Genomic DNA, 22,227 nt, shown 5'->3' on the forward strand with positions numbered 1-22,227 from the left:
AAAATTGCTTTAACACCTAATGATAAATGATAGCTAGATCTCATATCTGCTTCTGCATTTAACCCGGTATAATTTGCAAAGTATAGTTTTGGATGCAACAGTTGAAGAAAGCTTGGCTTCAAACATATATGTACTTAGAACAAAGGGGAGTATATTTAATAGCCTTTTCAGATAACTGTGGGTATTTTTTGTTGATAGTACTCCAAAAATTGATATTGTGGTTTCTTAAAGGTTAGTTTCAATGTGGAATCTGGAAATCTTGTCAATAAACTTTCTGAACTCTGTACACTTGTAGAGAATGAGTGAAATAGGCAAGTACGGCCTTACTATTATTATGAAAATAGTTTTGACCTCATGGTGTCCTGTAAGAGTCTTGGAGAGCCCAGGCATTTCTGGATTACACTTTGAGAAAAGTTGCTGTATTCCACTGGGGGACCCGGGCTTCACAGTGTGGCTGAGCAAGAGGGAAGAAAGGCCGTGGCCCCCGAAACAGTCTCAGGACCGTCCTGAGTCACGTGTCACGTAGAGGGTTTTCTTACAGGACTCGTCCTCTGCAGGTGTTTTTGGCTGCTTCACAGAGGAGAGGGCCCTGTATGCTAGAACGGGCAGTTCAACAGCTTTACTTTTCTGTTGGTTATTAGCCAAGACTGCATCTGCACAGCGTGTCAGGGGAGCGAGATTTTCCAGCTCTCACCACAATCCACCCTTCCATTTTTTAGTCCTATGGGTGACAGCTATAAAAGTCCTTGTTTTCTAGAACCAAAAGTCCATTTCTCTGGCAAATGACTGCAATCCATTTGCATCAGGTTTCAGTGAGCACTGGGGTGTGAGGATAGGCATGTCTCGTTGGCTTAAATTCTCTCTCCCATGCACTAAGGCTGTACCAGGGGCTACATGTATGTTTGCTCATTTCATTCTCAGAAGTAGGAGGTATTGGTCCCATTTTACACATGTGAAAACTGAGGTATAGGAAGTTTAAGTGACTGGCTAAATAAATCTACAGAACCAGAGAGTATCTGACTGGGTCCATCTGCCTCCAGAGCTCACTGTCCTTACTGCATTGGGTCTCCAAAGTACTTCCAGCATCAGGATGGTCTAGAGCTGCACTGTCCAATAGGGAAGCCCCTAGCCACATGTGGCTATGTAAGATCAATAACAATGAAATAAAATTAAAACATTCATCCAAAGAAGATAAACAAATGGCCAATAAACACGTGAAAAGCTGCTAAACATCACTGGTCATTATGGAAAAGAAATCAAAATTACAATGAGATTCCATCTTTTTAAAAAATATTTTATTGATTTTTTACAGAGAGGAAGGGAGAGGGATAGAGAGTTAGAAACATCGATCAGCTTGCCTCCTGCACACTCCCTACTGGGGATGTGCCCGCAACCAAGGTACATGCCCTTGGCTGGAATTGAACCTGGGACCCTTGAGTGACCAGGTCGATGCTCTATCCACTAAGCCAAACCAGTCAGGGCCATCTTTTTTTTTTTTTTTAATATGTTTTATTGACTTTAGAGAGGAAGGGAGAAGGAGAAATAGATAGAAACATCAATGATGAGAATCATTGATTGGCTGCCTCTTGCACACCCCCTACTGGGGATTGAGCCAGCAACCCAGGCATGTACCCTTGGCTGGAATCGAACCTGGGACCCTTCAGTCTGCAGGCCAATGCTCTATCCATTGAGCCAAACCAGCTAGGGCATGAGATTCCATCTTAAAATAAGATACCAATGCCCTAGCTGGTTTGGCTCAGTGGATAGAGCGTCGGCCTGCGGACTGAGGGGTCCCAGGTTCGATTCCAGTCAAGAGCATGTACCTTGGTGCGGGCACATCCCCAGTGGGGAGAGTGCAGGAGGCAGCTGATTGATGTTTCTCTCTCATCGGATGTTTCTAACTCTCTATCCCTCTCCCTTCCTCTCTGTAAAAAAAATCAATAAAATATATATATTTTTTAAAAAAGATACCAGCCTACACATTAAGATGGTTACTATGAAAAACCCCACACAAAATAACAACACTAGTGAGAATATGGATAAATGGAAAACTTTGTGCTCTGTTGGTAAGAGAATAAAATGGTTCATCTGATAATGGAAAACAGTATGAAGATTCCTCAAAAATTGAAAATAGAATTACCCTATGATCCAGTAATTCCTCTTCTGGTTATATCCCCAGAAGAATTGTAAGGTGGGTCTTGAAGAGATATTTGCACACCCATGTTCACAGCAGCATTATTAATTTTAGCTAAAATGTGGACACTACCCATGTTTATCAACAGATGAACCTATAAGCAAATTATTTAGCTTTGAAAAGGAAGTTCTGAGACATGCTACAAAATGGATAAACTTTGAGGACATTATACTGAGTGAAACAAACCAGTCACAAAAATACAAAAATGCTGTATGATTCCACTTAAATACTTAGGGTAGTAAAAATCATAGAGACAGAAAGTACAATGGTAGTTCTCAGGGACTGAGGAGAGTTAGTATTTAATGGGTATAGAGCAACGATTTTCAACCTTTTTCATCTCTTAGGACACACAGACTAATTACTAAAATTCTGCAGCACACCAAAAATTATATTTTTTGCTGATCTGACCAAAAAATAGGTATAATTTTGATTCATTCACACTGGACAGCTATCATGTTGGCTGTTGTCATTTTTTAAATTTGACAATATAAGGAAAAAGGTCAGTGCCCCTGACTAAATAGTCAGGTATTGAATGTTTTTAAAATTCTGTGGGACACCTGTTGACAATCACAAAGATGAAAAGAGCTATGGAGATGGATGGTAGTGATGGTTGCACATTCTAAATGTATTTAACCAGTGCCCTGGTGCACGGATTCGTGCACATTGAAAGAAATTTAATTAGAAGGTGGCCAGTGGGGTGAGACTGGGCTAGGGCGCCAGACACGCCCTGGAGCCAACCTCCCACTGTCCCTCCCTGGCCAGCCACACCGGGGGCAGCTGCATGGCTCAAAGGCGCCTGTAGAGTGAGGGGGTCCCTCTGACAGGTGGGGCCCCTTGGCCTGGCCTGTGGGGATCGGGCTGAAACCAGCTCTTCAGCATCCCCTGAGGGGTCCTGGATTGTGAGAGGGCAGTTGTCAGGTGATGCACCCCGGAATCGGGCTCCTCCTCTCTGGTTCTGGGGAGCATCACCTGAGAACTGCTGCTGCCACGTCACCGCAGCTCGGCAGCTCCCGCGTTGAGTGTCTGCCCCATGGTGGTCGGTGTGCATCATACCTACTGGCTGGTGGGACAGTCGGACTGTCGCTTAGCCTTTTGTATATATAGATACTGTTGAACCGTGCACTTAAAAATGGTTAAGATGGCGCTCTGGCTGGTGTAGCTCAGTTGGTTGGATGTTGTCCTGTGCACTGAAAGGTTGCCAGTTTAATTCTTGATGTTTGGCTCTTAACATCTATGTTTCTCTCCCTTCCTCCGGCTTCCCTCCCTCTCCTTTCTTCTCTCTCTAAAATTTAATAAAAAAATGATTAAGATGGTAAATTTTAGGTGTATTTTACAACAATAAAAAATAAAAATTTAAAATATTCATTTTCTCATTTGTACTAGCACATTTCAAGTGCTCAATAGACACGTAGGTAAGGCCTACCATATTGAGTAGTGTGCATTGCCATTTCTCACAAAGGTCCATTTGATGGCCCTGGTTTAGAATGCAGGAGCTCTAAGAAAATCCACCAAAGACCTGTGAAATCCTGTTGGCAATAAATACATATATTATTATATTTAATACATAAGCTGAGATTCACAGCATGTGTATAGAGCAGTGGTTCCCAACTATTTTGTGGCCATGCCCCACCTAAGCACCTCTAAAATCCTGATGTCCCCCCTGTGGCATATAATTCTTATTATTCAAAAAAGGGAACTATTCATGTGGAGGAAGCCTAAAAGGCCATTAACTTGGTCTAAACAAGCTTCCAGAGAACATGGCATCAATGAAAGAAAAATAAAAGAACGAAAGGACAGTTGAAGTGCTGAGGATGAAATCACTAAGAAATTGTAAAAAAAAAAAAATAATATGAAGTGATATGAAAAAATAGCAAATAAAGTTTTAAAACATATACTAGTAATAGAGAAGTCAATGCTTAAATAAGTCACAATATATATGTATATACTGTCTATGAGGCCCCTAGAACAGTGGTCGGCAAACTGCGGCTCGCGAGCCACATGCGGCTCTTTGATGTGGCTCTTCCCAAGCCTGAGGAGTACCCTAATTAAGTTAATAACAATGTACCTACCTATATAGTTTAAGTTTAAAAAATTTGGCTCTCAAAAGAAATTTCAATCGTTGTACTGTTGATATTTGGCTCTGTTGACTAATGAGTTTGCCGACCACTGCCCTAGAACCATAAGAAATGCAAAAAATTCACGGTAATAACTCATTCTCGAATTGCTCCCCTTAAAAATCAAATTGCCTTCCTGTGGGGCGTGTGCCCCACGTTGGGAACCACTGATACGGAGCCTGTGGTGTGGTTCCAGGAAATAGAGCCCTGCGGTGTGCTCTCTCTCCCCTAATATTTTCACGAGTTACTCAGTTTGCTGCGCTTAACCACTGGGCTGAGCTGCTCAGCTGCCCGTCGTGAACTAGTGTGTAACTTTGAACACACCGCTCAAGCTCTCTGGGCCTTCCGTTTCCTCTTCACAAAAGGGGGAAGGAGGTGTTTGAAGGTTTTTGAAGACTCTCTGAATCTTGACCATTAAAACAAAGGAGAAGGTAAGCAGGTGAGTGGTGGAACCATACTTTCTACATTGCAGATTGCTGTGTCTGTGTGTCTGTCTCTGTGTGTGTTGCTGGGGCTATAGGTTCTATAGCTAACAAAGGAAATGGTATTATTTCCTTTTTTTTTAATTTATTTTTTTGGCATGCTTTCTCATATCCTTACAACAGTTTCCAAACTTTCGTTTCCGGAGGAAGGAGATCTTTACACTTTGGGATTTTAAGCTGTGTCTAAAGTTAATTACCAAATAATGCATACCTGGTCGGGACTGATGTGGATTTAGCTGGAGGGCTGAAATGGAAACTGGGTGTGCCGGAGGAGTAAAGAGAGGAGTGGGTGTTCACAAACATCTTAGGCGGCAGGAGTTACTCCCATTTACAGGTAAGTAAACGAATGGTAAGGAACCTGCCTCAGAATAAAGCCCATGCCTGCCCAGTTCCAAAGCCCATGGGTTTTCCATTTAGCTGCCTGTGAAGAAAGGCTGTGGGAACAGTAACCATGTTTCTTTGGAAAGTGGGCAGTTATGATTAGAGGCATGGTTTAATCCTCAGAAGGCATTTAGTGCTAATGGGCAATAAGAACTACGTTAGGGGCAGAAGTCTCTGCCATTCTCCAGTAGCATAGAAGACTGCAGCCATGGGTCTTCGTGGGGAGAAATACAGGGAAAGTGATGGGTAAATGTCAATGCTGGGCATTTTGTAAGTCATCTCAAGTGAACCTGGTCTAGCTGATGTCCTGTATTCCACCTTGGTGGAAGGGATGTCAGAGTTTGATTCTGTGTACCCCAAGATAGTGGAGCTTTAGAGAAGGATTTCAGGCTAGATGGAGTTCAGAATGACAAAGAAGTTCTCCCAGGGTATTTCAGAGTGGCACTGGGGAAAATTACAAATAGAAGCAGCAGAAAAGCAAGGTAGAAGGTTCAGAGTCAAGGAGGATGTGATCAGATTTCCTTCTTTGCCTCTGGACCTGATAGACCTTGGAGTCATTCTGGAGTCTTGAATGAACGCTCAAAGGGAGAGGAATGTGGAAACCAACAGTGTATTGTGCTCACATGCTCAGATGTGGGTGGGGAGGCATCCCTGCCAAAGGTGACGGGCTTCTCTCATGCCAGTTCATCTACCTGGGTGGGGCAGGAGATGATCACTCACTGGACTTCCATTAAAGCTCCTGAGTTGGGACTGGGCTGGGATATGAGCAAGAGAAAAACAGAAATGCCAATAATACATAGAGGGAGAAAGGAAGGAAGGGGTGATGAAGTGAGAGAGAAAGAACCAGAGACTGACGGACTGGAGGGTGTCTGAGTTTTATGCAGCATATGGGGCCTGACTTCTTAGATAACTTGCTGCTAACAAATACGTAGCTCATACTAAATTTCCAGAGATGAGGATTTATTTAAAATAATACTTAACTTTCTGCAGGTAAATAGTATTCATTTCTAGAGTACAAAAACATATCCAGCAAAAGATAATTGTTCTTCCACTTCCAACCTGCAGGCCTCTTACATTTGTCATTCCAGAATTACATGCTGCATGTGCAAGCTTATGTGTCTACTGGTCATTTTCATATATGGATATTATATTTATACATTTAACATAATGGGGGTGTATGTTCCCACCTGTGTGTCATTTTTTTTCCATTTAAAGCAGTTTGGAATGTCTTAATGGCCTAGTATCCCTTTTATAGACGTGGAAGGCTAGGATTTGAAGTGATTAGTGACAGTGGTAGGAGTTGTTATGGAATAGTAGAACCTACCAGCCTGGCTCACCTGGGGGCAAGTTGCTCACCTCTTTCTAATACCTTAGGTTTAGTGTTTACAGGGCAGTAGCTTAGTGAAATGCAATAGATTTTCATGCCCTTGAACTTTCTAAGTTATCTCCTTTTAGCTTCTGAAAGTGCCAAAAGTGAGAGTGAGAAACACTCAAGAATTAATTTGGGGGATTATTGGCTGAATTCTAAGGACACTGACGACAATTGGATTGACCAAGCTGTTTCTTTTATTGGAGACTTGACCGACTACTTTATAACAAAGTCTCTACAGTCCTCAGCCAAAGATTGTTGTTGTTATTTTCACATATGATTGTGGGTATTACTGTGGAAGAAATAGCCTTTTGAAGAAATTAGCCTGTTCGTTGCTGTTTCTTATACTAGCAGGATCAGATGTTAGCAGATGCACTACTGATTAGCAAATAATTTCTTCCCAGACATTTTTGGGACACCCAGAAAAAAAAGGTGATCGTTGTGGCTTATAAAGAACTATGAATTAATCATAACTTCAGCATTGATCTCTGTGGTTTTACTTTTTAAATTTAGCATAAAATGCATATACTTTAAAAGTTATGAACTTAAAAAAATATCGTAGGCATTCTTCCTCTTTGGGCTCCTCTTGGTTTTATTTTATATTCCACTTTTCCTTCATTTTCCTGTGCAACCAGTAGATTGCTGTTTTACCCAGTGCCTACGCTAATGTCTGCCTAGTGTTTTTCCGCTGTTTTTCTGTGCAGAGCTGTCAGATGAAGGGTTGCATTGTAGATGATTTGGTTCTGCTTATGTGTCCTTTGTAAGTAAGGACCTGAATGTTATCTCCCTTGGGGCCCTCCCTCCTAGAGCACCCTGGACTTCCACACACTCACATTCACACTCCCCCACCTCAAACCACCTCCTACCATCCTGAACCTTCCCTGGGCAGCCCAGTCTCCTGCGGCCTATGGCTATCACCTTTCTCCTGTTGGAAGGGCCAGTCAGCTCTGTGTCTGATAATGGTGGGGCCCCCTCCTTCACTTCTCTTATTTAGCAGTAATTCCACTTCTGAATAAAGACGGGGGGCGGGGGCAGGCATACAAGGTAGGGAACACTTTTCATTGCATGTCTTCTAAGTGCTTAAATGCTTTACAAAGATGAAATGTGGCAATCTGAAAATGGAGTAATGCTCCCATGCACTTTTTACCAGTAAGAAATGTGGCTGATGAATTAACAATTAGAGATACTGAGGTTTTTAAATAAATAAAAAAATTTTTAATTAAATTAATTGGAGTGACATTGGTTAATAATAAAATTATATAGGTTTCAGGTGTACAATTCTACAATATCGTACATCAACTGTATATTGTATTGTTCGCCCCCTTCCCCTCTGGTAATCACCATACTATTGTCTGTGTCTATGTGGTGTGTTTTTTTCTTAAACCCTTCACCTTTTGCACTCAGCCCTACAACCCTCCTCCTCTCTGACATATGTCAGTCTATTCTCTATCTATGAGTCTGTTTCAAAAATAAACTATTCTTTAGAGCAGTTACAGGTTCACAGCAAAATTGAGAGAGAGGTACAGAGATTTCCCATGTATCCCCTGCCCCCACATGCACTGCCTCCCCTATTATCAACACCCCTTTAGAGTGGTGCATTTGTTATAATTGACCTACACTGACACATCATAATCACCCCAAGTCCATAGTTGACCTTAGGGTTCACTCTTGTGCTATGGTTTTGGACAAATTTATGATGACATATATCACCACCACAGAGTAATTTGCCCTCAAAATCCTCTTTGGAGTTATTAAAATATATTTTAGTTGACGAAACCGGTTTGGCTCAGTGGATAGAGCGTCGGCTTGCGGACTGAAAGGTCCCAGGTTCGATTCCGGTAAAGGGCATGTATCTGGGTTGCGGGCACATCCCCAGTGGGAGATGTGCAGGAGGCAGCTGATCGATGTCTCTCTCATCGATGTTTCTAGCTCTCTATCTCTCTCCCTTCCTCTCTGTAAAAAATCAATAAAATATATTTTAAAAAAATAAAAAATATATATATATATATTTTAGTTTTTATCTTTGCAGTTTTCCAGTATTGTACAGAAAGAAGCTTTTCAAGTGAACAAGCAAAACATTCTACCCAAATTGGTTTGAGAGTTTATTTTTGAAGGATTCTCTTCCCTTATATGAGTGAGCTCCATTTGATTTTAGACAGAGCTCTTAGTTTCAGATAGAATAAAAAATGTAGATATTTAGTTTAAAAATGCCTTTAGAAAAAACATTCTCCAGTTTTACTTTCAGAGTCTAATTTCCAGGATTTTTAACAAAACAAAACTCCTTAAACTGAGCCAACAGTTGGAGGCTTGAATGAAAGAAAACGCTGATCATTAATGGTACTGATCATTTTGATAGCCTGTTTTAAAAATAGTGTCTCAGTTTTATTTATTTGAAGGGCAGTCTTTGCCTACATGTCAAATGTAGAAATTAGTTGTACTGATACCCTCTGTAAACAGTATTTCTGTGAAGCAGTTACAACAATGAAGTACACAGAAAATAACCTACTGATCTACCTTTGACTAGAAAGGAAATTTAGAAAACAAGAATGTTACAAAAAGGGTAAATACAGGGTTTAAAGTCACAAATTCAGTTTTTTAACCAGCATGTAAGAGACGTGAAAACATTTGATTGGTTTACATTTACATCTCTTATGAAAATGTAATCGTAAGGGCAGGAATTGCAGTTTATTCATGTGCATAGTATAGTACATGGCTGAATGGATATAGTAGATGCTGAATGGATGAATAACATTGGTTAAACTTGAAGTTGTGCTTTAAAAAACTAGAACAGTAATCATGAATCAGCCTGAGATATCAAGAGTAAAGTCATTGATCTTCAGTGTGCATTTTTGTTTTATGATCTTTTTAAATGGCTAAACATTAAAACATAATTTTACAGTTTAAGCTGTTAGTTCATATGCTACATAATTCATCTCTTTGAAGTGTACAGTTCCTTGTTTTTTAGTAAATCCACAGAGTTTCACAACCATCACCATCACCTAATTTGTGGACCATTTTTGTCTCCTAAAAGAGACTGTGCCCTCTAGCAGTTATTCTCCACACCAGCCCCAGGCAGCCACTAATCGATTTTTGGTCTCTAGATTTGCCTGTTCTGGACATTTCATATAAATGGAATCATTTTGTGTTTGACATCTTTCAGTTAGCGTAGTATTTTCAAGGCTCCTCCATGTAGTAGCATGTGCTTACTATTCCTGTTTTTTAACTAAGCAATATCCCATTATTTAATACACACACACACACACACACACACACACACACACGTGGCCAGATGATTATGACCACCTGATGTTTGTAGGCAAATTAGCTATAATTTCGTCCTGAAGTTGCTAGAGGGCCAGACCATTATAAATTGGGAAGCAGGTTGTTTACCACGACAGTAGAAGTGATATTTTTCTGAAGATATGGGTAAACAACGTAATTTAACAGCCTTTGAACATGGATGAGCCTTGAAAATATTCATGGCAACATGAGTATTTTGCTTCATGTTGTCAAATACAACATGACAAAGAAAGCCCACTGTGAGGTTCCTCAATGGTTTACTTCCTCCATTGAGGAAGTAAAATACAGCCTTTGAACCCTTTGAGAGTCTCTTTGATGACCAGAAGTTTAGATCATGGAGATTTCAATAGGTTTGCATTTTATTATCACTAGAAATACATTAATATTCAGTATTTAAAATATTTTTATCTTTTACCTCATTATCACATGTAGTTTGTGGTGACATGAACAGTGCTGGAGGAAGTAAACCATTGAGGAACCTCACAGCGAGCTTTCTTTGTCATGTTGTCGGCCAATAGAAATGCTGGTTTGTTTCTGAAGAGATAAAGCTACTTTTCAGACCTTGGGTGAGCAAGCATTTCCTTAGAATGAGGGAGAGGGAATTCTTTTGCCCTAGGAACTTGGGTTTCTAACTGTGGAAGACTACCATCACTTTTGTGGAAAGCAAAAGAGAAAACCTGAGAGAGGGTTAAAATGGACAGCTGTCCTTCATGTTACCAATGGGAATATGGTAGTTTCAAAGACTGTCTTAGAATTTACTGCCAACAGCTGGTTGTGGCATTGGGGAACTTTTAAAGATGGCGACACTAGGTATTGTCACAGCATGATACAGCCTTGCATTTGCTGCTGTAGGAAACTTGGAATGTCCCAGCGCTCATCTGTGTCATTATTTTCACTTGCCTGTTCCACAGTATTCCCCTGGACTCTTTGAACCATGGATTCCTGGTTATCTGCTGGTCCAGTGATCCTGTCCATTGACCACCCCCTCAGCCACTTCCTACTCTTTGAATCTTGTAGACACCTTTCTGACCCATATGTTGTTTTGTTGGGTCAGCTTTCTTCAAAGCGTCTTGGCCTTTGAAATCACCTGGAGGCTCACATGAGATGATTCCTTTTATCTCTGTCAGCATCCTTTCTCTTTCCTCTCTTTCTTCTTTTCCCAGCCTCTAAATTTTGGCTTTATTGCTGACTTCTCTCTTTGTTTTATATGCCGGTCTAATCTGTATTTCTGAAATAATGAGGACTCTGAAGTTTCTCAAAGGCCTGAGGTTTACAGGGAAGGGTGCACGGGGAATGTCAGCTAACACCTGATGCAGGATTCTGTAAATCCTGTACCTCTGCCAGATGATCTGGGCTCCGGGCCTGGTCGTGCTCCGTGTTGCTCCAGGGAGCAAAGGAAATGGATAGGTGTGCCTGTGGCCCCCTCCTGGTTCCAGCTGCTGTCTCCCTGGTTCTTGACTTGTCAGGGTTCCGTTTGCCATTGTCACAGGCAGCTGTGTAAGTGCAGGTCTGCCTTTCTGTCTCAGCGTGAAGGTGTCTTTTCCATTTATATTAAAAAAAAATCAACATAACCTTTTTGACTCCCCTAAGCAAATTTACATAAATATTGATCCCTCTTGTGAACCAGATTTACATTTCAAACCCAGTTTACTCTCATCTCTGTCTGTTGGCGGACTCTACAGTCCCTAATCTGGTTTTAGTGTGCAACACCATTAAACGTGCTTTTCAGAAAAAAATGCATAATAAACTCTTAAAATAAACTATGAATACCTGGCTTGTCAAAAGAAAATAGTAATTTAGTATTATAATGAGAGCAAATTTTCAGATTTTTGTTGGCAGTAAGTGTTTTTAGATAATACTTTAGCCATACAACGTGAGTGCAGGCCAATGTGTACTAACAGAATACTTTCAGTATTGATTTCAGCTCTTATAAAACTACTCCCTATTTTTGTATTACCCCTTAACTGTGGTCCTGAGGTTTAGGGGTTTGTCTAAAATATAGAATTGCATTAACTCAGGGAAGCAGATTGGATCCATCAAATGCCAATAAATGTTTGATGAACTAAATCTTATTGACACCTTTCATTCCCTCCCTTCTTCCCTTTCTTCCTTCTATTTTTCTGTTTTATTTTTCACTCATTCAGAACTATTCATTGTGTGACTGCATTGGGTCAGACCCTTTTCTAGGCCTGGGATAGACAGCAGTGCATAAAACATCTGTCTCCCGTGGGTCTTATATATCCATTGGGGAGACTGTTGATAAACAAGTACACCAATAAATAAGCGAGGTATTTTTAGAATGTGACAAGTGCTATGAAGAAAGAATAAGCGATAAGATGGAAGTGCTTGAAGGAACAATGGGTGTTTGATAGTGTGGTTAGGGAAAGCGGGCCTGGCCTCTCTAAGGAGACTAAATTGGAGCTAGTCCTGAGTCATAATGGGCCATTGTGGTCCAGGCCGGGGGGAAGAGTCTTGAGGCAGAAGGTGCGGCAAGGTGAGAACTCCCTTAGAACAGGAAGCAGGCCAGGCATCTGGAGTGGTGAGAGCCAGGGTGATGTTATTGGGGGCTGTGTCTCCCAAGACTTGTAGGCCAGGGGAAGAGTTGGGATTTCATTGAGTGCAATGGGAAGTCAGCGGAGCATTGAAGCAGTGACAGGCATGATCTGATTTACATTTTTATAAAGCTCTCTTGCTGCTGTGTGGAGTGTAGTTTGAAGGAATGCAAGTGAAGGCTGTGCAGTTGCCCAGGCAAAGGGGAGAGCAAGTTGGACTGTAGTGTGGGTAGTGGAGATGGAAAGAAATAGTGGGACAGGCGGTCAGTTTTGGAGGCAAGTTGACATGTAATTTGGTAGATATTGTCAATGACACTCTCTCCAGAGAGAGATTGCCACAGCATTGCCAATACTAGGTTTGTCATTGGGGCTTTATCAGTCTGAAAGGTGAAGAGTTGTATGTTGGCGTGGTTATTAGGATAATGGCCCCCCAGAGATGACTGCACCTCAGTCCAATGACCTGTGAAGGTGTTATCTTACATGGCAAAAGGGAATTGGCAAATGTGATGAAGTCAAGGATCTAAGATTGGAGATGATCCTCGATTCTCCAGTGGGCTCATCTTAATGGCATGAATCCTCAGAAGTGGGGAACCTTAGCTGGCTGTGCCAGCGATGCCACAACAGAAGAAGATTCAGGAGAAGGTGAGTTTTGAAGTGTGAGAGGGATTTGACCCACTATTGCTGGTTTTGAAGAAGGGGGCCCCAAGCCCAAAAATGGAGGAGTTCTCTAAAGTTTGGACTGCCCTCAGCTGACAGATAATAAGGAAACGGACCACAGTCCTACCACTGCAAGGAACTGCATTCTGTCAGCAACCTGGATGAGCAAGGAAACAGGCCTTCCCCTGGAGCCTCCAGAAGGGAGTGCAGCCCTACGGACACTTTGATTTTCAGCCTGGAGAGACTTGAATCAGACTTCAGACCCACAGAGCTGTACAATAATGTGTGTTCTTTTAAGCCACTACATTTGTGGTCGTTTGTTATATAGCAACTAGAGGCCCAGTGCATGAATTCATGCACGGGTGGGGTCAATCAGGGCTGTGTGGCCCAGTTCTGATCAGGGCTGGCTGTTGTGGGGGAGAGACCACAGAAGGTTGGCTGGCGTGGGGGAGGGACTGTGGGAGGTTGGCTGTGGGAGCACACTGACCACCAGGGGGCAGCTCCTGCATTGAGCGTCTGCCCCTGGTGGTCAGTGCACATCATAGGAACTGGTCGTTCCGGTTGTTAGGTTGTAATGGTCGTTTAGGCTTTTATGTGTATAGATAGAACACAAATATATTTAATATAGATTATAATCCCCGTTTCCTTTGTTAGTGAAGTTGAATATTTTTTCATTTATATATTGTGTTTTTTTCCTGTGAACCATTCTTGTATGTCTTTAGCACATTTCTCTATTGAATCTCCTCCATATTTAGGGGGTCTTTATTATTATAGAAGTTGGCCCTTTGTGATATGAGTTGCAAACCATCCCCCACACCCTACCCCCTTGGTATTTCAAACCATGAGACCAGCTGGGAGAGACTGCAAAGATGAGAGGAGCCCAAGGACCGATCCCTGGCCACTGCACATTTTGGAGTCATGCAGAGGAGCAGGAGTCTTGATTCTTCCAGTTCCTAGGTAGTGGGTCATTAGCCAGGCCAAGAGAAAAGGGCCGTACTAGAACGTAGTAGCACAGCTAAACCTGATGTCTTTATATTCTTCAACTTCTGCTCTTCGTTGCAGTTTAACCATGGGCAGACCTCAGGTTAAGCTAACAGCCCCAGTGACTGAGCCATTTCACAATCACATCCAGTGTTGTGACCTAGAAGTTTCTCTTACCATCTATATACATAAAAGGCTAAGTGACCCTCTGACTGTCCAGTAGGTATGACACCCACTGACCACCAGGGGGCAGATGCTCGATGCAGGAGCTGCCGAGCAACAGCAACTTTGCAGAGTGCCTTCTAGCATTCCCAGACCCCTCAAGAGATGTCGGAGAGCTGGTTTTGGCCCTATCCCCCCAGGCCAGGCCGAGGGACCCCACCTGCCAGAAGGACACCCTGCTCACTCCACAGATGCCCTTTGAGCCAAGGCACTGCCCCAGGTGCAGCCAGCCAGGGAGGGACCGCAGGACGTTGGCTCCAGGGTGTGTCTGGCCCATCTTGCCCAGTCCCACCCCGCCAGCCACCTTCTAATTTATTTCCTTTTAATGTGCACAAATCTGTGCACCTGGCCACTAGTTTAGTATGCAATTAACTGGTGCGGCATGACTACGGGGGGAAGGGTATACTGTCTAGGCAGATATTCTGGTTACTAAAGGTTAACCTTATTCTTACCAATGCCCCATGAACTTACAATGCATATTATCAGTCAGCTATTTTAAAGAAATTTGACTGCTCTCTTTGACTGAAGTGGAACAGGTTTGGGTCATGCTTCCCCCAGTGTGAGCGGTTGTTACCACATGGCAGTGCCAGGTTGCCCCTGAGAGTTTATGTAATTCCTTGTAAGCCATGATGAAGTACAGAAACATGCTATGGAATTCATGTTTTAGATTCTAATAGGAGGATATGATCCTGGACATGATCTGCCTGGTAACCATGAACTATTTTTGGTGGGGTTTTTTTTTGCAAAAATTAAGCTACAAAGAGAAACATCACAAGAATTATCTCTCTGGGTGAGGATTATGTAACTTATCCCATTTCCCTCAACCCCAGTTGCCAGGAATCTGAGAGATATATCTTAATGCTCATATAAAGGTATTGACCCTCATATTGAAATAATTAGAGTAAGCGTCCCTTCTTCTCTTGGTTTTACTTTTATTTTTCTATTTTACTGATTTTACCAATATATGTCTTTAGTGTTAGCCATCTCTCCTATCCTTTCTAAAGGCAGTGGGGAGTGTTGTATGACCACTCAGGCACTGAGATGAGGTAGTCGCTTTCAGTAAAACGGGTAAAGAACATAAATATTTGCTGCCCCTCACAGTTTGGGAGGCACACACTTGAGAAACCTTGGGACATGTATGTCAGATTAAGAAATAGGGGGTGTCAGCGCAGACCTTGCAGCAGGGGACAGACACTTTGACATCACCACCTTCCAGAAGAAATGTGAGAAAGCTGGACCAGGTGAGTCCACCTGATGCCCACTGTGGAATGGGGTCCAGTTGTTGACAAGCATAGTCTTTTTAAGTGTTTAGTTTGAACAGTTTTCATTGTAAAAAATACTCCCAGAGCTGTGTGCTTTGAAAATTAATGACAGATTTGTCATTAGGGGCCAAGCAAAGCATCAAGGGAGTCTCAAGGACGCTGTTCTAACACACTCACATCAAATGCAGTGGGTGGGGAAGGGATGGACAAGTAGTAGCAACACAGGCCGTGCACAGTTCCTCATTAGCGAGTGTGAGCCACGTCTGAGACTGTCCCGCGGCATCCCACCCTCAGAGCTGCTGCCTCTCAGAGCCCTGGCCATCCGTGTGGTGAGGGTGGTATTCATTTTCCTTATCACTCTCTGCCTCAGTTTTTATCTGGGAGATGGAATTATGAGTTACAGGAGAAAAGGAGTAAGAAGCACATCAAAGAATTTCCTGGTGGCTTTTGAATGAGGGGCCTCATTGGTTTGGGGTTGTTAGCTTTGGGTGTGCTGTTTTCATCCTGAAGCACCTGGGTTTGTTTTTCTCTAAAAGATGTAGATAAAGTAGAGAGAATCTAGGGGAAGGGCAACAAAAATGATGTATGGCTTAGAGAGAAGGAGAATAACGGTCTATAAATATTTGAAAGGTAATATAAAAGAGGGAGAGAGGTTATTTACAGCAATGGAAAGGAGTTTGACAGGGAACAAAAGCTTGCCTCTAGGAGCAGGGGAAAATTGGGTAGAACTGCAAACACAAAGCTTAATAAGGGTGATGAAGCAATGAAATGCGATTTCCGCATTAGTTTGTGATGCCCAGGTCAGAATGGCAGGAGTAGGTGATGCTTTTCAAACTGAGGATTCATGTGTGATTGTGAATAACGTTGTCCTAATTCCAGCTCGGAGAGTGGACAATGTTTTATTCTTCGCCTTTGGAGTATAGTTTGTTCAATTCCCAACTCTGGCGTTATGCTGTCAGCGGTGGCAGTAATAATTACAATTCTACTTACTCTCATTCGCTGAGTGTCTGCCTGATGCCAGGTGTTGTTTTAGCTGTTTTGTTATTTATATTCTTATTTAATCTTTTACAGCAACTCTGTAAAATAGGAACTATTTTTCCATTTGTAGGAGAATTGGGGTTTAATAACATGCTCAAGATCACACATGTATTAAGTGGTGGGATTGGGATTCAAACCCAGGCCTGTGACTCAAAGCCCATTCTCATTCCCGGCATTGGGCTCTATCACCTAGTCATGATAGTACTAATTTGGGATCCAGTAGGTTGCCAGGTTACTAAGTCAGGTGAACAGTTGGTATCCAGTTATAGAGGTAAGTAAAATAGTTGATGTCCAGAGCTCTCTTCTCTCTATTTCCTTTTCTTTTTTAAAAAATATTTTCTAATGATTTCATAGAGGAAGGGAGAGAGAGAGAGTAAGAGAGAGAGAGAAACAGCAATGATGAGAGAGAATCATTGATTGGCTGCCTCCTGCATGCCCCTACTGGGGATGAAGCCTGCAACCCGGGCCATGTGCCCTGACCAGGAATCGAACCGTGACCTCCTGATTTATTGGTCGATGTTCAACCACTGAGCCACACTGGATGGGTTCTCTCCTTTACCTGAGATGTATCCGTGAGTGCTATGTTATTATCATGTCACATTTTCTCATTCTGTAAATTCAGTTGTACCATAAGCCGTTAGTCTCCTTATCGTTATAGAGTGGTCTGTACAATCTCATGTAGGAAAGACAAGTTGGGTAAGTCGGGCATTATTCTTCATCCTGTATGCTGGTTGTAATGGGGATCCCTTGGCAGTCAGTATTCTGGGCTTTCAGACTCTGATATTTTATAATGTCCAGTATATTGATAATCACACCGAAAAATCCAAAATACACTGAATTAACTCCTCAAGTAAAGGTGAAGAGCGGGGTGTCTGCGTTTTTTATGTCGTTGCAAGAAGGTACCAGTCCTGGAATCAGAGGCCTGGGTTTAATCCTGACTCCGGCTCCTACTGTATTCCTTTGTGTGCAGGGCACCTTTCTAAGCCACAGCCGGCTCCTCTCTGGGGAGGACAGTAGTGACAGCTCTCTCAGCCTCATGGAGTGATTGTGGGTAGCATCTGAAAGAATATGTGTAAACTGCAGAATATTCCATAAATGAAAGGTGATGTGAAATTACAAGTTAGCAACATTTGCATTAGCAGTTTTTTAAAAAAATGTAATCCTCACCTGAGGATACGTTTTATTGATTTAAGAGAGCGGAAGGGAGAGAGAGCAGCATCGATTGGTTGCCTCTCATACATGCCCCACCTGGGGATTGAACCCACAACCTAGGTATGTGCCCTGACTGGGAATGGAACCCGCAACCTTTCAGTGTATGGATGGCACTTCAACCAACTGAGCCACCCGGCCAGGACAGCGGCTCATTTTTTAGTTTAGCTCCTCTTGCGTAAAGTTGAGGATAGTTAGGGTTGGTTGAGACTTTGGAGGAAGGTGACATTATTCAAAGGGGTCAGAGTCAGATGTATACTGGGGGTAAAGGATAAAGTGCCAGGTGAGTTTCAGGGACACTCTTCCACAACTGTTGCTGCTTCCCTTTGCCCATGGTAGCATGTAAGGGAGGCCACACCGAATTTCCTAGCACTGTCATTCCTCACTGACACATTTCCCTCTGCCAGGCCTATTTGTTGTTCTACATAGGAAGCACCTTCCCTCTGGAGCCGTGTGCCTTTTTGAAATAAAGAGCTCTTTGATTTCTGTCCCCAGGCTGTTCTGCTAGCAGTGGTCGCTAGGGAATTTCTCTCTAAAGTCATCCCTAGATTACTTTTACTGTAAGCTGTAATGATTTCCCCCTGGTCATATTTCTCCCAAGGTCTCCTATCTCGGTTACTTGTAAGGCTACTCCTCCCCTCTCTTGTTCTCTTTGATCTTTTATAATTGGCTTAAAACTCTCCATATTTAATCTGCAGTGACTTTGTTTCTCCTCCCTATTTTTGCTTTTTCCGTGCCTGCGGATTTAATAATCTGTTGCTTATTATTTTCTTCATTTTTCTCAAGGTGGCATATTTTCTGCTGCACTGTTTGTCTTTTCTCCTGGTTTACACACTTGTTTTCTTTTAGCTGCCCCGTCTGTATTTGGGCTTGCAATAAATAAAGTGCTACCCAGTCTGTGCAGTTGTGGGTTTCCTAGTTCCAGACTCAGCTGAACGTGAAGGCATCTGCTTCTGCATGTGGTAATGCCCTGAGGAAGTGACCCTTTAGGCCTCGTAGATAGATAGTTGAGCACTCAGTTGGTATTGAGTGAATGAATGAATGAATTGGTTGCATTTTTTAGCGGTTTTTTTTCTCACAAGTTGACCTTTCTGGGGCAAGTGACTGCTCAATGTATGTGAAAGAAGAGCTGTTGTCTCCCCGGGGTGGACTTTCTGGTGAACCCTCCTGTGACAGCACCTGTCCTGGTCTTTTCACTAAGCCCAGCTCTTCAGCTCTGACACCCTCTGTCACAGCATTGCCGTCCGTCAGCCTTCCTGCTGCTCCTCTGGTCAGTGTCTAGTCTCCAGTCCGGGGATGAGGGAGAACACCCAGGTGAGGCTGGAGGCTCTGCCTATGTTGTTGTTTTCTTTCTGGGGAAAAAGAAACCAACTTAGATTGAAAACTTGTGAGCTTGTAGGAGTAAATGCATTTTTGTTGTTTAGGTAATGACCCTTGCCTCATTGGTGGTTTAAAAAAAATCTCTTTCTCCTACTTGCCAATCCAGTATTATTCCTGAGACAGAAAGAACCTTGAGCAGCAGGTGAGTCTGGTGGCTGAACCGGCCACAGATGGTACCAGGTGCGGCGCAGGTTGGGACCCTTTGCCGCGGAGAGGGCACCTGCACCAGGCCCTCCGGTTTTAGAGCATATGCACCCTGCCCACCGGCCAACGATGGGCCCCCGCAGAGGGTCCTAGGTGCTGTTTGAGGACAGAGGCCTCCCGCATCGGTGGTCTTGCTTTGGAAGGCTTCGGCTGTGCCCACTCTGAGGAGCCCCCCCTCCCCCCCTGCCCCCTGGGACATGACCACGCTTTGTCCAGCAGCACCAGCTCCGCCGTTAGGCACGTGGTAGCCGCCACCCTGGTTACCGGCTCCGCTGTGGGCACTGCAGTGCTTTGTGGTCCAGTCACCCTTATGTTACTTAGTGATGGCCCCAACTGCACGGGTAGTGACGCTGGCAGTTGGCATGTGCCACAGAGAAGCTGTGAGGTGTGACTGTTGTCAGGGACCTAGCAGCCTGTGTCACCCACCTCCCTTCATGTCCTCACCGGCGCTGCACCTCTCACATCATCGCAAGGAGGGTGAGGACAGTGCAATCGGATGAGAGAGGAAGCACAGTCACAGGACTTGGACTGTGGTATATGGTTATCATTGTTCTGTGTTGTTGTGGTTTTTTTTGTAATCCTCACCAGAAATTATGTTTTCCATTGATTTTTAAAGAGAGTAGAAGGGAGGAAGAGAGGAAGAGAGAGAAGGAGAAAAACAGCCATGTAAGAGACCCGTGGGTTGGTCGCCTCTGGAACGTGCCCCTACCTGGGCCGGAGAATGTACCTGGGTTGCAGGTTCATGCCCTCAATGGGGAATCAAACCAGCGACCTTTCTGTGCTTGGCCAATGCTCTAACCACTGAGCAACCGGCCAGGGATAATTATTCTATTTTTCACTAGTTATTGTCGTCACACTGTACTGTGCTTAATTTATAAGTTAAACTTTATCATAGGTATGTATGTGTAAGAAAGGATGTAGTATATGCAGGGTTCTTGGGGTCTTGGACCATATCTCCCATGGGTAAGGGCTGGACAACTGTGCTGCTAAATAGTTCTTGATACTAGTGACCTTCCTGTGAAACGGAATTTCTGGGAGCTGTTAGATTGCTGGTGATCAAGACGGACAAAATCTGTACAACACAGGTCACTAGGGGAGGAAAATGAAGATGTTGGGGGACTGTGACTGTAGTTGTGAAAAGCTGACCGGTTACCTGGCTTCTGTGGTGCTGTTTCTTCGTTGCCATGATAACGTTTTAGTTGACAGACCCAGCGTGGTTCTTAGTAATCATTTCTTTCAGTTATGGTTTAACTGTCTTTTCAGTTAGGGTGCTGATTGATATATACATCTGTGTGCTTGTATACTTGTATATACATATATATTAGAGAATCCTATATAATAAAAGCCTAATATGCTAAGTGTCCGGTCGTCCATTCAACCACTCAAAGCATAATATGCTAATGATATGCTAAGGCCATTCAACCACTTGCTGTGATGTGCACTGACCACCAGGGGGCAGATGCTCCAACTGGTAGGTGAGCTTGCTGCTGGGGCCAATCAGGACTGAGCGAGACAGGCCGGACACACCCTCGAGCCCTCCAGCGTCCCTCCCCAGCCCAGATTGCGCCTCGGTGGGGTCCCTCAGCCTGGCCTGCACCCTCTCGCAATCCGGGACCCCTCGGGGGATGTTGGAGAGCCAGTTTCAGCCCGATCCTGCAAGCCAGGCCAAGTGACCCCACCGGTGCAAGAATCCGTGTACTGGGCCTCTAGTATGCATATAAGGTCAGTGCGTGTCATAGCTACCAGTCGAACGATCGCTTAGGCTTTTATATATATAAACTAGAGGCCTGGTGCACAGATTCGTGCACCAGTGGGGTCCCTCGGCCTGGTTTGTGCCCTCTTGCAATCTGGGTCCCTTGGGGGGATGTCGGAGAGCCGGTTTTGGCCTGATCCCTGCAGGCTCGATCCAGACAGCAAAGACGCCCGATCCTGTGCATTGAGTGTCTGCTCCCCTGGTGGTCAGTGCACGTCATAGCGATCGGATGACCTTATGTATCTTCTATAATAATAAAAACGTAAAATGCTAATTAGACCGGACATCCTTCTAAACGAGTTTCTGGAAGAAGCTGGGGCTGCGAGGGAAGCCCGGGTCCCGGGTGCCAGAGGGAAGCTGGTGCCGGCAGCCGGGGAAGGAAGGCCTACTCTTGCACGAATTTTGTGCTTCGGGCCTCTAGTATATAGATAAGATCTGTGTGTGTCTATATACACACAGCCTAGGTTGGCAGAGCCTTCAGGGCCACACAGCTGCTCTATGGTTCCCCTTACCTGCCTTTGGTGAAAATGATTATTGAAAGAATGGACAAGGTTTTATTTTTAGAATCTACTTTTCTTTTCAGAGGAGCTTTATTCAAAAGGAAGGAGGAGCAGGAGGGACTTGGCGATGGCACGTGCAGGGAGCGCACACACAGGAGATTCTGGTGGGACAGGCTCAGACGCAGGGGCCGTTAGCGGCCACACAGACACTAGGTGGTTCTCCTGTGTGGGCTATGTGCAAAATCTTGTTCTTGAGCCTTGATCCTGTTGGCATCATTTCTGTGAACCTTGTAATAGCTTTGAGGTACATCTCACAGCCTCACACCCAAGTGGTGCAGCGGGGTTTCCGAAGGAGGCAATGGTGAGGGAAACAGAGATACCAGTAAATAGCTGAGCATCTCAGCACCCATGTGTACGGCCAGCAATCCCCGTCCCCTTTCCTCTTTTCCTGCCAATGAGGAAAAGTGAGACAAATGGAAAGTGACACTTGGGGGTGTATCACCAGATGTCAGTTCTGGAATTAATATTTTTTTAAAATATGTTTTATTGATTTTTTACAGAGAGGAAGGGAGAGGGATAGAGAGTTAGAAACATCAATGAGAGAGAAACATCGATCAGCTGCCTCCTGC

General features: G+C 43.7%; 1 protein-coding gene across 1 annotated transcript in view; it reads left to right on the forward strand.

The window, feature by feature from the left end:
• DMRT1 (doublesex and mab-3 related transcription factor 1) overlaps positions 1 to 22,227 on the forward strand; it is a 92,280-nt gene that overhangs the window by 6,156 nt on the left and 63,897 nt on the right. The window contains exon 4 of the mRNA XM_006765310.2: positions 20,880 to 20,917. Coding sequence (XP_006765373.1) covers positions 20,880 to 20,917 — 38 coding nt within the window. The remainder of the gene's footprint in view (positions 1 to 20,879; positions 20,918 to 22,227) is intronic.

Source organism: Myotis davidii, unplaced genomic scaffold, assembly GCF_000327345.1.
Source record: "Myotis davidii unplaced genomic scaffold, ASM32734v1 scaffold616, whole genome shotgun sequence".
NCBI lineage: Eukaryota > Metazoa > Chordata > Mammalia > Chiroptera > Vespertilionidae > Myotis > Myotis davidii.